General features: G+C 42.5%; 1 protein-coding gene across 1 annotated transcript; it reads right to left on the bottom strand.

Annotated features, from left to right (window-relative positions):
* Nucleotides 1-8,042: 8,042 nt before the first annotated feature.
* Nucleotides 8,043-11,748, bottom strand: id4 (inhibitor of DNA binding 4). The gene is made up of 3 exons (XM_058648620.1): nucleotides 11,086-11,748; nucleotides 10,457-10,522; nucleotides 8,043-9,461 (listed from the first exon to the last, which is right to left on the bottom strand). The coding sequence occupies exons 1-2, from the start codon at nucleotides 11,497-11,499 to the stop codon at nucleotides 10,475-10,477; spliced, it is 462 nt and encodes a 153-aa protein (XP_058504603.1). The 5' UTR covers nucleotides 11,500-11,748; the 3' UTR covers nucleotides 8,043-9,461; nucleotides 10,457-10,474.
* Between the last annotated feature and the right edge of the window lie 1,202 nt (nucleotides 11,749-12,950).

Raw genomic sequence — 12,950 nt, forward strand, 5'->3', positions numbered from 1 at the left:
ATGAGCACATCCAGGGGACGTTTCGTGCTGAGGCACACTCACACACCCGTACACACACACACACACACACACACACACACTCACACATGCACACACCACTATACACAAAACTGACATTCTCCTCACACAACTGCAGAGAAAGTCTCCTGAGAAGGATTGCTGCCAGGCACAAAAATGGAGAGAGAGGAGAAAGTGCAGAAACAGAAAGAGCAGCAATAGCAAGAGGTGAGGGAGACGTGTGGTGGTGGTGGAGGAGGAGGTGGAGGTGGAGGAGGTGGAGGAGGATGAACATGCTGTTTTCTTTCTCACTTTTCTCTCCACATGCTACAACTGCTTCCTCCTCAGTGCTCGCACCTTCACTCCTGCACTCACTCTGCATTGACAGGTTTCATAGCACTCGACTGTATTGACCACGGTCTTGGCAGAGACGAGGACAAATCAATTAAGAGCATCATCTGATACAGTGTCTGACTCCCCCCCCCCCACACACACACACAGCCCCACCCCCTGTCCCCTCCCTGTTCTCTATGGCACACAATTAAAAGCTGGCCGTAGCACATGATGTGACAGTAATGACCATAATGGATCGTCGCCAAGGTTCAGATGCCAGATAATGTTGTTTATCTAGATGATTGTTGTTGTTTATTCATAAGCTCGGGAGCCCCACCCCCTGCACACATACACGACTCTGTGACACGAGCAGACGTCTGTGATATTGAAATGTGGCCATCTGGCCAATCAGGGAATCAAGTCAATAAGGGGAACCAGTTAGGGGGCGAGACCTGATTTGGAAGACATTAGCATGTGAATTTGTTGTTGACTTGGTGCCAAAACCAGCAGCCTAATCGCTGCCAACTAGATGACAGCGTTGCCATAATCGATGGTTTAACATCTATATGGAAACATATGGAGGGATCAGGAGCACAGGCTGCATTTTCTTCATTCTGATCCTGTTTCGCGCCGAACGTCAGCTCAGCCCTGGGACAACTTCTCCAACTGTGGTGCACCGCAGAGCCTTAAAAATAAAGTGACATTGCGAGAGAAATGTGGAGTTTTATTCCAGACGAACCTCAACTCTGAAACATTTAAGAACTGGGGTTTGTTTGTACAAGGTTAAAGTTTAAAGTTCCCACACTGTATGATGCAAAAACATGCACCTCTGCTAAAAATGTGTTTTTTTTATCTTAATTATACCATCAGAGGTACAAACTTTTATTGGATTTTATTTACTATGCATTCTTTCTGTGGAATCACATCAATTATTCTACTTTTCTAATATGATGAAGCCAAAACACTTCACACATCTCAGGACCAAACACGGTGACGCCTTGTTTTCCACTGTTTTGTTTTGTGTTCATTATTTAACTGCATATACAGACTTGCTGCTTCATGGAAATGTGTTGCTATTACGAGTGGATGGAGACATAACTGTTGCTGTGGGGGGAATATGTGGCCAGTTTTGTGGAGTATGTGCTGGATAAAATTGCTCTGTTGTTTTGCTCTAAGATTAGTGGTTAAAGCATGTTGTTTATGCCAAGTATTGTTTTCAGTATCAGTTGTATGAACAGTATTTGTATGCTCACAGTTTTTGTACAGTGCTCTGCAGTGAGTGAGGTGTAGAGGGTATTTAAGTCATTTTTAAATGAATGTTGTTGCATCACAGTATCTTTACGAGTAAAACAAAGTTTGTGGGATCTTGAAAGCAGTTCATTCAGCTCTTGTGTCTTTGCTGTCTGTCTGCAGTCAGATCACACAAATACACAACGCTGCAAATGGGAGCAAATCACATTCTTTGCTATTGAAATTGAAAAGGATGTAGATCAAAATGCATATCTGACACTGGCTGCCAATTGGTACGTAACTGAAACATTGCACTGCAGAGAAATTAATTTTTTTTCCATTTCCAAATACAATCGCACTAATGCAGTTATTCAAGCTCTCTATTCGTCATCTCAGACTCCAATGTGATTTCTGCTTAGTGTGATGTAGTGTGGCCTCAGGCAGTCACTGAAATAAAATCCCCATTTTGAAATGGGATTCCCACTCCGGGATGAGAAAAATCTGTCTGTATGTCTGTCTGTCTGTTTTAAATAATCTCTATAAACAGATACTGTATGTGAATCTGAATGAAAAGATTTCAGTTTCTGTTTCTCATTTTACCAAACACATTAAAGCAGAGGTTCCAAACGTGTGGCCCGTGGGTCACATACAGAACCCCAGTTGATTTCATATGGCCCAGCACTCAATGTTAATTTATAATTATTTTTGTATGTTTTGTATGGATATTTTTTTATCGTTCCATTTCAAAATAAACACTTTTACTTTAAAATTCCATGAAATATTGTCACAAATGTTATTTTTGCAATGTCATGATGGGATATCGTGATGTAGTTTTGAGCACATATTACCCACCCTGACTGCTTTTTTCCCAAAACATCACCGGTGCCCTCTTCTCCTGATAATAGACATTTAACGCCCCCCGATCACCTGAGTTTGAGACCCCTGCATTAAAGCAGGCTTAAACTGGTTGTACATTCTGTCTCTCAACTGCAAAGGCTGTTGCCCCCACAGGCCAAACAGTGATATATACAGTAAGTTGGGAAATTGCTTGAGGGCCAGACAATGTTGTCCTGAGATTTGTAGTAAATAGTTATCTTGAGCTGCATGAGAACTAGATTTAAAAGAGACATTTGTGTTGCTAACTGCAAATAAAAGAACATGCTAATTCAAAAAGAACAGTCAATACTATATGTGGCTGTATTTACACTATTCTTTCCTCCTTTTGTCCATATCTGAACTCTTTAATACTCAGGTCAGGACACTGGGACGACGAGAGTGGCAGTGATACAATATGCGGCTCCTTATCACTTATTATTCATGACCATAATATATTAGATTATTTATTATCCTGGGACTGCACTCTTATTGCCTCTATCCATCTCCCTATTTTTTTTAGATCGCTGTCATAAAAATTATGAAAAAAATAGCAGGTTATTTTATTGGACACTGCTCATAATTCATGTGTCATTCAATCACACTTTCAAATCATATTGGTGATCTATTGAGTGAGGAATGGATTTGGGTCTCCAGCTCTGTCCTTGACCTCTCTGATTTACAACCTCCTCAAATATCAAGTACACAAATGAACACATGTAAAATTAACTATGCATATTATTATTATATTTTTTTAAAGGTGGTCACTGTGGCTCATGTCTGTTTTTAATGTGACATAATTGGTGAAATTGGGAGGTTAGTGTACCATTAAAGCAACACTATGCAACTTTTACACAAAGGTTCAGGTTACAAGTCAATCCATCCAGGTTCTCTCCTGTGTTTATCCTGTGTTGTGACCATGCATATATAGATATGTATGCTAAATTTGCACAAATGATCACTAATGCACTTTAGCACTTTAACATCTTGGTCACTGTTAGACTTTGTTCTTCTGCTTTCAAATATAAATTGCAAACACAATTGCACAAAAATGCAACAACACCGCAGTGACATCCTGTTTGAGTCGGCACATATGCATTTAAATTAAACAAAGCAGTAATTGGATTAAAAGGTCTATTGTCCCTGGGGGGCAGTTTGATTTGCAGCATCATTTAACACATAAATGCAAATAACATTGGCAGTGTCAAAAAAAATAGTAAAATATGAAACTTAACATAACTCCGCTTCAACCACATCACAATATCTACATGCATTAGCAATTTCTAAAATATTGTTTGAGATCAAATTAACTCAGCTAAATGAGTTAAATCGTCTTTTTACTTTGGTTAATATAGTTGGACTTAAGCAGCTGAAGGCCTCTTACTGATACGCGTCTGCGTCGGGGAGGAAGTGTAATGATTGGTAGGCTAAATGTGGCACATTGTTCCCTCTTTTGGAGCAAAGCAGCGTAAACTAAGCCTCATTAATTAAGCTCATTAGGTGAACAGAAACCTGTTTGATTGGAGGCAGTTGGAGCCCTTCCGCTCTGATGCAGCAGCGGTATTTAACTCGCCATATTGGCTGTCTGATGGCTGCACCTCAGGGTCGTGTTCTGTGACATGGCTGTTGTCCCAGTGCCATCCCTACACACACACGTACACAGGCTCACACAGATCCTTTAAGGGGCTTGGCAGACCCCCGGCTCCCCCCTCCATAATCACTGTGTTCTCCGGGGAGGGGGGTGCAGCCATTCTCGCTGCTCTTTGGAAAAGCTTGGCATTTGTGTGAGATCTCATTTCTGTAATTCATCGCACGTCTCCCGGGAGCCGCAGTTGGCACCGGCGATGCCAAGTCCTCCCTCCTCCTTCCATCTCCTCCACACTGTCTATCCATATTCCTCCTCCCTCACTGTGTGTCTACCTCTTTCTCCTCTCTTCCATCCCGTCAGTATTTGTTATTGTCCTGCAAGAGGCCCTGACTGAAGCTAAACTGACGCATACTCCATATCTCCTGGATAATCCTTTGGTGACACCTCATATTTTTTTTTTTTTGGCTTGATATTTTCCTCTCTTATAAATATGAAGTGTCAAATCATTAATTCACACAAATGAAGAAATAATTATGCATAAGTTATAACTGTGGAGAAGATAATTGTGATTAATTAGGCATCAGTAAAAATGTACATCTGCTCAACATCAAAAGGGGGGGAAAAAAAAGAAAGGCGATTAATTTTTCAGTGCATTTTAAAAACAAAACAACACAAAGAGTCACATACTTAATTTCAAAGTTCAAACATGTTTTATGGATGTGTTTACATGGTATAATATGTGCTCTGTGATGTCTGGCTGCAGCGCGGGGGCTTCCTGTGAATCGGCAAGTCTTGTTTTCCAGTCGGTGCAGCGGCACAGGTGAACTGCTGCATCTTACATTTTGTTTATGAGTAAATGGCTGTTGGTGGCAGGCGTTTTAAGCTAATAGCTGCTTTAAATAGCTGCAATTACGGAGAAGCATGAGATATTTAATCACTCTAGACCAATTAGTCTGTAATCAAGTAGTGTCCAAGAGTGAGCACGTTTTTGTTCTCCACTGTTCCTCTGCAAGCGCCCGCCATATATTTCTCGCTACGCCGGGAAAAGCAGTGATTAACACGCAGGGATATAGGCCCCCGTGGAACACCGTAATGTGCAGTTAAATCAGGGAGAGAGGGAGGTGACACACCACTGCTGAACCTGTTGTTGCAGTTTAACATATGCAGAAGGTTAATTCAAAGCAGAGACAACGGCAAGCATCCTTGTTGTATGTGTTTGTGTGTCACAAAGTCTTTATAGGTTTATGGGAAATAGAAGCTGCTGTTGTTTCCTGTGTGTGTGTGTGTGTGTGTGTGTGGAAGTGCAGTAGAAACAAAATGAGTATTGATCGACATTCAGTGATGGTGCTTTCGAGCAGTGCATGAGGACAAAGGAGTGTGAGCCGGTTCAAATTATTTCAAATTCAGTTTTATCTTCTGATGCAAAAGACTCGTAGGGAAAACGTACCCTTATATTACACACACACACACACACACACACACACGCACACACACACACACACACACACACACACACACACTCAAATAAGAGCCATGCATGAACACACACTGGCCCCTGTGCAAACAAGTGACTCTTATCCAATCATTTCCGATAGTGTGATAATGTTATAATGACGTTTTTTTGTGAACGGCCACAGGGCCAGTGCATCCACTCCCATGTCCTCAGCTTGAGGGTGTGAAACAGGTCGATGTAAGTGGAAATAGATGGTGAATAAGATGGTTTCTCAAGATTAAGGGTAGGAATTCAGCCTGTGAGTGTTTGTCTTTTCCTTTTTTAAAAGCAAGAGGATGAAAAAAATAAAACGATCAAACCTTCACACACAATCCCTGTGTGCTCTTCAGACTAACTCAAGTGCACAACAGGCATTATTTGATCAATCCGGCAGCGTTAATGTTGTGCAGAGACAGGACGGAGCAACACTGTGGCCGCTAATAAAGAGACAGTGGGAACTTTAGTCAACACAGAGCAGCAAACTATAACAGGAGCACAGACGAATGGTGAATCTGGGGATTCTCAGTGCTGAGTAACGTACAAAATCCCAGGGTAATATATCCCATACCTTATGTCGTGTGCTGTGTTACTGTAACACTGCAGCCTGTATGCGTAGATACAGGTTACAGCCAGAAAAATGCTTATTATATTACGTGGAAATGGATTTTCTCGTGGAATATCAAATTTAATTTCTGTATTTTCAGCCGTTGTAAGAGTGCAGGTGCACGGCGGCTACCACAGTTTGATCGTGTGACTGAAAAGATCACGACATGAGCCACAGGAAATACAGCCTTACGAAAAGGAAATAAAAGTTGATCATGGTGACATCCCACTTCATCCCACACCTGCACATTTGTTGTGTTACCTCTCACTTACTTACTTTTGGCTGATATGTGATGAATTGAGTGGCATTAAGGAAAGGAGTATAGAAAAAGTATTATGCAAATAAACGAGGGGGTCAGCAGGGGTTGACTGAGTTCGAGGTTTCGACCTGGATTATTTACGACTACATTTACTGTGAGAACAGGTCTTAACACTGAGACCCAGAATATCTTTATCAGGAGGGTCTGACTGTCAAGCTACACAGACACACCTTTACATCACAAGGTCACAGCACAGCGCTCTCTCACTGTGGACTATAAACACACACACACACACACACACACACACACACACACACACAGACACACAGGTGGCCTGTGTGGCCCGCCCATCCTCAGACGGCCACAGTGGAGCAGGGTGTTTGTGTCTGTGGGGCCCACATGACTCCTCTGCTGCTGCTTTAAACCCACATCCAGCAGGTTGATGTGGGGACAACTAAACATGGGTCAGCGCGTCTGTGAGAAAACGCTGCAGCTCTGTGGGAAAAGAAGAAGACAAGACAGGAAGGACACACACACACACACACACACACACACACGCCACTAACAACTGTGAGATACTGCAGATGCAGGTGTTTGCCTGTGTTTTGTGACAGCTGTCATGAACGGTGTTTTGGACAAAATTAGTTGTTGCAGAATTAATCTACAAAATCCTTGAAAAAAAAACAACGCCTAATTCATTTGAGACACTTGACACTTGAAAAACATCGATTACAGACATTATAATCCAAATCCATCTCATCTTTTTCCCTGTCATGAATAACACATATTGCTCTATCCGGTAATGAGGCCTTGTGCTAAAACACTTTCTGTCAGTAATGATGGTGAATAGGATATTTTAACCTCACACTTCACCAACATATTTTTATTTAACTTCATTTTCACGTTTTCTGTGTATCCCTTATTTTGTAAACTAATCTTCTTTTCAAACGTACTTTTGATCTGAATGTTTTTCTGTGTCACGGGTAAATACTCGTACTTTTATTCATAACCATGGACGGTAAAAGTAAACGAAGGTGATGACTCAGTGCACGCGACAGTACAGTATCATGGAAAACCAGAATACTTATTGACCTGTGTCTTGTTTGTTTTTACTCATTATATTAACACTTATTATTATTTTTTTTTTTGAAAGTTCTATTTAAGGCCTATAGTGTCTATTTTTGTGAAAACAAACTTCAGTCCTTTTGGCTGAAAGAAAATAACCCCCAAAATTAAGGATTTAACCGTAGCTTCTTAAAAAATAGAATTCTGTGGACGGGATATGTTGCTCGACATTATCAGCATCGATTATTGTAGGTGAGAATGTATATATGGCATTTTTATATATAAAACACCAACCTCACCTCTCAGCTGAGGCAGTGACCGTGTGTGTGTGTGAGATGGCATTAATAAAAATAAAACCCTTCATCCCTGAATCCAGTAAAACCGGTTTGAGTAGCGACAGTAGATGACATCTTCAGCAACACACTTAATACTCCTTTGTGCGCCTTTTCTTCTCCATAAAGCTAAGTACACACACGTTACCCAGCACCTCCCTCCCTCCCTCCCTTTTTCCTAACTCTCCCTCATTATTTCACATGACAGTTGCTGGCATTGAGAGCGATAAACCTTGACGCGCCTTGAGACAAAACTTGAGACGACACAATTCTTCCTGGAAACTTTAATTGTTTTGACAACTCCTCACGAGCCAGTGAAGGTCAAGTCCAACAGTGCAGCTAACAGTAATGTACAAGTGCCCTCTCACACTGGCAGGAGGGTGGTGAGGTAAATTCGGCATTCAATGTCATGAAAAATAAAGGCGTTTCTTTTCTTTCTTTGTTTTTTTTTTTCTTTTTCTGTCCTTTACAATAACAATGGCGACTGACTTCCAACAGGGAAATCAGTGTGTACCAACTCAAGCATATTGGCTGAATACATTAATAGACTGTTGCCCAATAGAAAGAGTCTGTCAATGTTCACAGATTTCATCAGTTCATTACAAGAAAGAAAAACAACAAAGTTGAATTGATTTCATGGTGTTAATCATTAACTTCCCAAGCAGCAACTTTGACAGCACAAATATAACATGGTGTATTATTTCTTTCTTTCTTTCTTTCTTTTTTTTCCACAAGGATCAAATATCAAGCCGACGCTTCCCCTCCAGCTCGTCAAAGCTGCCGCGGTTAATGAATAAGAAACAATTCAAGGAGAAAGCTGAGCAGGCCAAATCATAGTTGTGTTGAACTTCACCACATTATCTACACACACACACACACACACACGGAGGTCTGCTGCTTCAGTGCACATTCAAACATCTCTGCAACGAGCCGCACATGCTACGTATTAAACTATCCCAAAAAACACTGCAAAGAGTTAACTGATACCGTCGTGTGAGGACGTCACCGTCAGAGCATAACGTGGAAACACAATATTTACATAACGACAACAAAAAAAAGAACAGAAAAGGTTTTAATAAAAATATCTTATAATTACAATAGTCTATTTTAAACATAGAAGTCTTCCTTTCACATACTTTTATAGAACATTTGCGTCTCTTTATGTACAATCTTAATTGACTCGAATCAGAATTGTTCTTCTTTACAATATGAAACATTGTAAGATTCCAGGGATGAGATTCCCTGTTCAACACAAATCATCTATTTTAAACAATAGATGTAAAAAAAAAAACATACTGTGTACAATAATTTTCGCAGTTTAGTAAAGCTTTAAACTGGAGTCGGTTTTTAGCTATTCTTTAAGCACAATTCACAAACAGTTTTCAGAGCTGTTGACAGACGACTTCTCAGCATGGGGGGGTTCCATCTTTTCACTCTTTTAGAGACATTTTTAAAAGTGGGAAGAAGTAAAGTTAGATCAACTTAAAAAGGAGTCAGGAGAGGGAAGCGTCTACACAGTGATTCTTTGTCCGGTGGAACAAAAAAGCTTATGTGAATGATGACTTTATTTGGGTTTAATTCCTCCCAGCGGTTTCTGAAATCCCCTTGTGATTGTGCCTCCAGTTGGGTGCGAGTCCCTGGCGAAGCTTTGCTGGCTTTGGAGCAGCTCTGCTGCACAGCCTGCACACCTGTGGAGGGGAATGGAAGGGTGAGGTGAGGGGAGGGTGAACTGCACAACTCCCAGACTGACTGGCGCCACCAACAAAACACAGGCCACGCTTGATCAACAACCCAAAACAAACCAGGTCAAACAACAACCACACAGCACCTCAGGCTGTTGGGAAAGGCTGACGAGAGACAGAGGGAATATGAGTGTGTCTTTTTCTTTTTTTTTTTTTTTTTAAATACACAGGCAGTTTATAATTTATCCAGGTGTGTTTAAATTCTGTGCCATAAATCTGACACTAAAGCCTACAACAGCAGCCTGACTGTAACAGAAGGAGACTCTGTGTCTCTTCTTGTATTTGTTACCGCTTTAGGACATTTTCTGGCATAAACACTGACCTTGTCAGGACCAGTTGTCCTCGTGGAGACCAATAACCTGGTCCTAAAAAAGGCAGAAACTAATTTCTAAGGAACTGGCTAAGTTGTGAATCATGGTTATGGTTTGAGATAACACTGTTTAGGCTGCCCAAATGAATGGGAGTCAGAGGAGTGTCCTCAAAAGGATGGCTGCTGAACCCATATGTGTGTGTGTGTGTGTGTGTGTGTGTGTGTGTGTGTGTGTGTGTGTGTGTGTGTGTATGTGTATGTGTGTGTGTGTGTGTGTAAGAATGAAAGAGAGGACAAGCTGTGGTTTTAACCCCCTCTTCTTTGTAGATTGCTACACCAGTGACAGTTATTGCACAAAGCACAGCTGCCTCTGAGGCCGGTGCCAATTTCATGTTCCTCAATTATTATTTCCCTGACATCTACTGGCCTCCCCGGAGCTCTCCACACACAGACTGTCCATTTACGCCACACACACACACACACACACACACACTACAGTAATCAAGTAAATGGAAATACTCCAACCAAGGACCCACTTTGGTCTGTAGTGGTTTATACTGTGGCCACATGTGTCTAATTAAACAAATAATATAAGGAAAAACATGACTAATATTATTTTAAATCAACTTACCAATGCAGGGCTCAGGTCTCAGCGGCATAAAAGCGAATCATCAGGCTTTTTCACTATTGATGTCCTCTACAAAGAAAAAAAGAAAGAAAAGAAAACATGAGAAACGGTTTAATTCACTTGGATAAGGAGACAGAAATAAAGATAAGGCCTTAGAAATAAATGATATACAGTAGAACATAAGAAAATTAGCCGACTATATCATCCATAATGAATTTTCTATTGAATCACAGATTGCTCTTATTGTGCAGTGGAGTGGACTGGAGGCTGAAGTACTTCATCCACCCTGGAATAAGGTAGGGCCTCTGAACACTGCCATTATCATGCAAATCAGCGAGCCCGCAATCAAGTGCGCAATCTATCCCACGCCAAATAATGCATTTTTAACGCATGTGGATTTTCCCCAAGGCCGTGGTAATAACAACAAAACAAAACACGTGAATGGCATCATATGATCGTCTGTGTTCTGTCACAGGGGAAGGACAATGACACGTAACGGGCATGACGCGCTTTGTCTGGGGTAAACAGGGAGGCAGAGCGGGCTTCAGGGGTAAATAAAGTCCCCTGCTAAGTTCGGCTGGACGCACGAAATGTGGAAAAAAGCAGAGTGGTGACGGTTTGTTGGAGCTCACCTGACAGTGGTCAGTGTTGAGCACCGTCAGCGGTGTCCGGCTCGGGTTGGAGGAGGCTGGAGGAGGGCAGGTGCCGCTGCTCCGCTGCTGTGGCTGCTGTGGCTGTGGCTGCTGCTGCTGCTGCTGTTTGTTGAGGGATGGGTGCGTCTCCAGGGCCAGCTGCAGGTCCAGGATGTAGTCTATGACATGCTGGAGGATCTCCACTTTGCTCACTTTCTTATCCTGCGGAATGGTGGGCACCAGGCGCTTCAGTCGGCTGTAGCAGTCGTTCATGTCGTACTGCAGGCAGAACAGGTCCTCCTCCTCCATCCTGAACCGGGCGATGTTGAGGCTCTGCTTCGACAGATAGTGCATGTAGAGGTGGTTGCTGCTGGAGGAGGAGTCCTGGGGGTGGACTGGAGTAACAGCCTTCATCTTTAATAACCAACGGCTCGGCGAGAGGAAGAAAGGAAACGCGAACAATGACACACGACTGGCTGGAATTCAGTAATGAGACGCGGCGCTGTAAACACGATACGAGCTATATATATATATATATATATATAAAAAAGAATACCGAGGATACGATCTTAACCAAAGGGCGAAAATCTAATCAGTCATGACGTCCCGCGGAGCTTCGCAGTTCCTCTCAATTCAGCACGCTCGATGTGAAAGGAATGAAGTGATTTCCCACATTTATAGAGGAGAGGGGAGGCGCCAAGGCAGCCGGCTGACAGATGAGGGAGAGGAGCTGGTCAATCACATGAGCGGCAGCAGCCCCGCTGCCCACAGAGCCGACAACAGAGCCGAGAAAAAGGCGTGTCTCTTTCTCTGTGCGCGCTGCTGCGGTGCGTGTGTGTGTGTGTGTGTGTGTAACGATGAAGGTGAAGGATCTCTGATTGATCCAGTCAGAGGTGATTGTACTGTATATTTGCGCAATTCACCGCCGCTGATAAGCGCCTGATTGCCTGATTGCATCTTTAGTGCCGTAGTCGTCGGTGCGTAATTGCGCACAGCCTCGCTCGTGCTGATCACTCCAGTGACAGACGATCCCGAACCGAAACACCTGCGCGGAGGGAAAGGCAGAAAGAAAGCCTGCCTTAACCTCACTTTGGAGAATGAAATTCAAAACGTGACTCACGTTTATCCAAGTGCTCACAAACACAGGGAGCACGAGTGTGATATGATATTTCGTAGAAACCCAGTATTTACGCACAGTCCATGCAGTGGTGAGGTCACTGTTTTATACTTTTTGTTTTTTCCTCCGCATTTACTCGCACTTCATTAGTAAGAAAGACATTTATTCAACGATTTAGAGTTAGACCATGCAATGAATGTCTCCAGTGACACAGAATAAAGTGACATAAAAACACAATTTAGAATATAATTTAAACTAAAAGTGTAAGTGCAGTACTATAAACAACAAACAATAAAATACAGGTTAGGCAATTCAGAAAATGACTAGGAGGGCAATTCTGTAAAACAAAGTAAAGAAGTTTATTTTGAATGTGTCACCTTATAACTACCACCATCTAACTGTCATATGTTCATATAACAAACATGTTTTAGTTCCTTGCTCCTGACTGCGGGACTGCAGCTCTAGGGGAGCCGGGATGGGCCAATTTGGCAATGGCCTCCCTGCCATTCCTTCCCCCCGCTGTGTGTTATTATGCCTCATACATTCCTCCGTTCCTCCGGCCGCGGTGCCGCTCTGCTCCCTCCCTCACAGCCGCTCTGTGAGCCGCCCCACCGGGCAGACTGCCTGGCGCCACACATCGGGAGCTCATCCATTCACACCCAACTACTTATCTCTCCCTTCTTTCCTCTCCCCCTTTCTTTCTTTCTTTCTCTCTTTCTTTCTTTCTTTCTTTCTTTCTTTCTTTGCA

This window comes from Solea solea, chromosome 13 (assembly GCF_958295425.1).
Source record: "Solea solea chromosome 13, fSolSol10.1, whole genome shotgun sequence".
Taxonomy (NCBI): Eukaryota; Metazoa; Chordata; class Actinopteri; order Pleuronectiformes; family Soleidae; genus Solea; species Solea solea.

Bases quoted from the DNA above. Each gene is read 5' to 3' on its own strand.
- id4 (XM_058648620.1), bottom strand. From the start codon at position 11,499: ATGAAGGCTGTTACTCCAGTCCACCCCCAGGACTCCTCCTCCAGCAGC. The intron at 10,523-11,085 runs GTGAGCTCCAAC...TTTTCTTTGTAG, and splicing joins TCAACACTGACCACTGTCAG to AGGACATCAATAGTGAAAAA.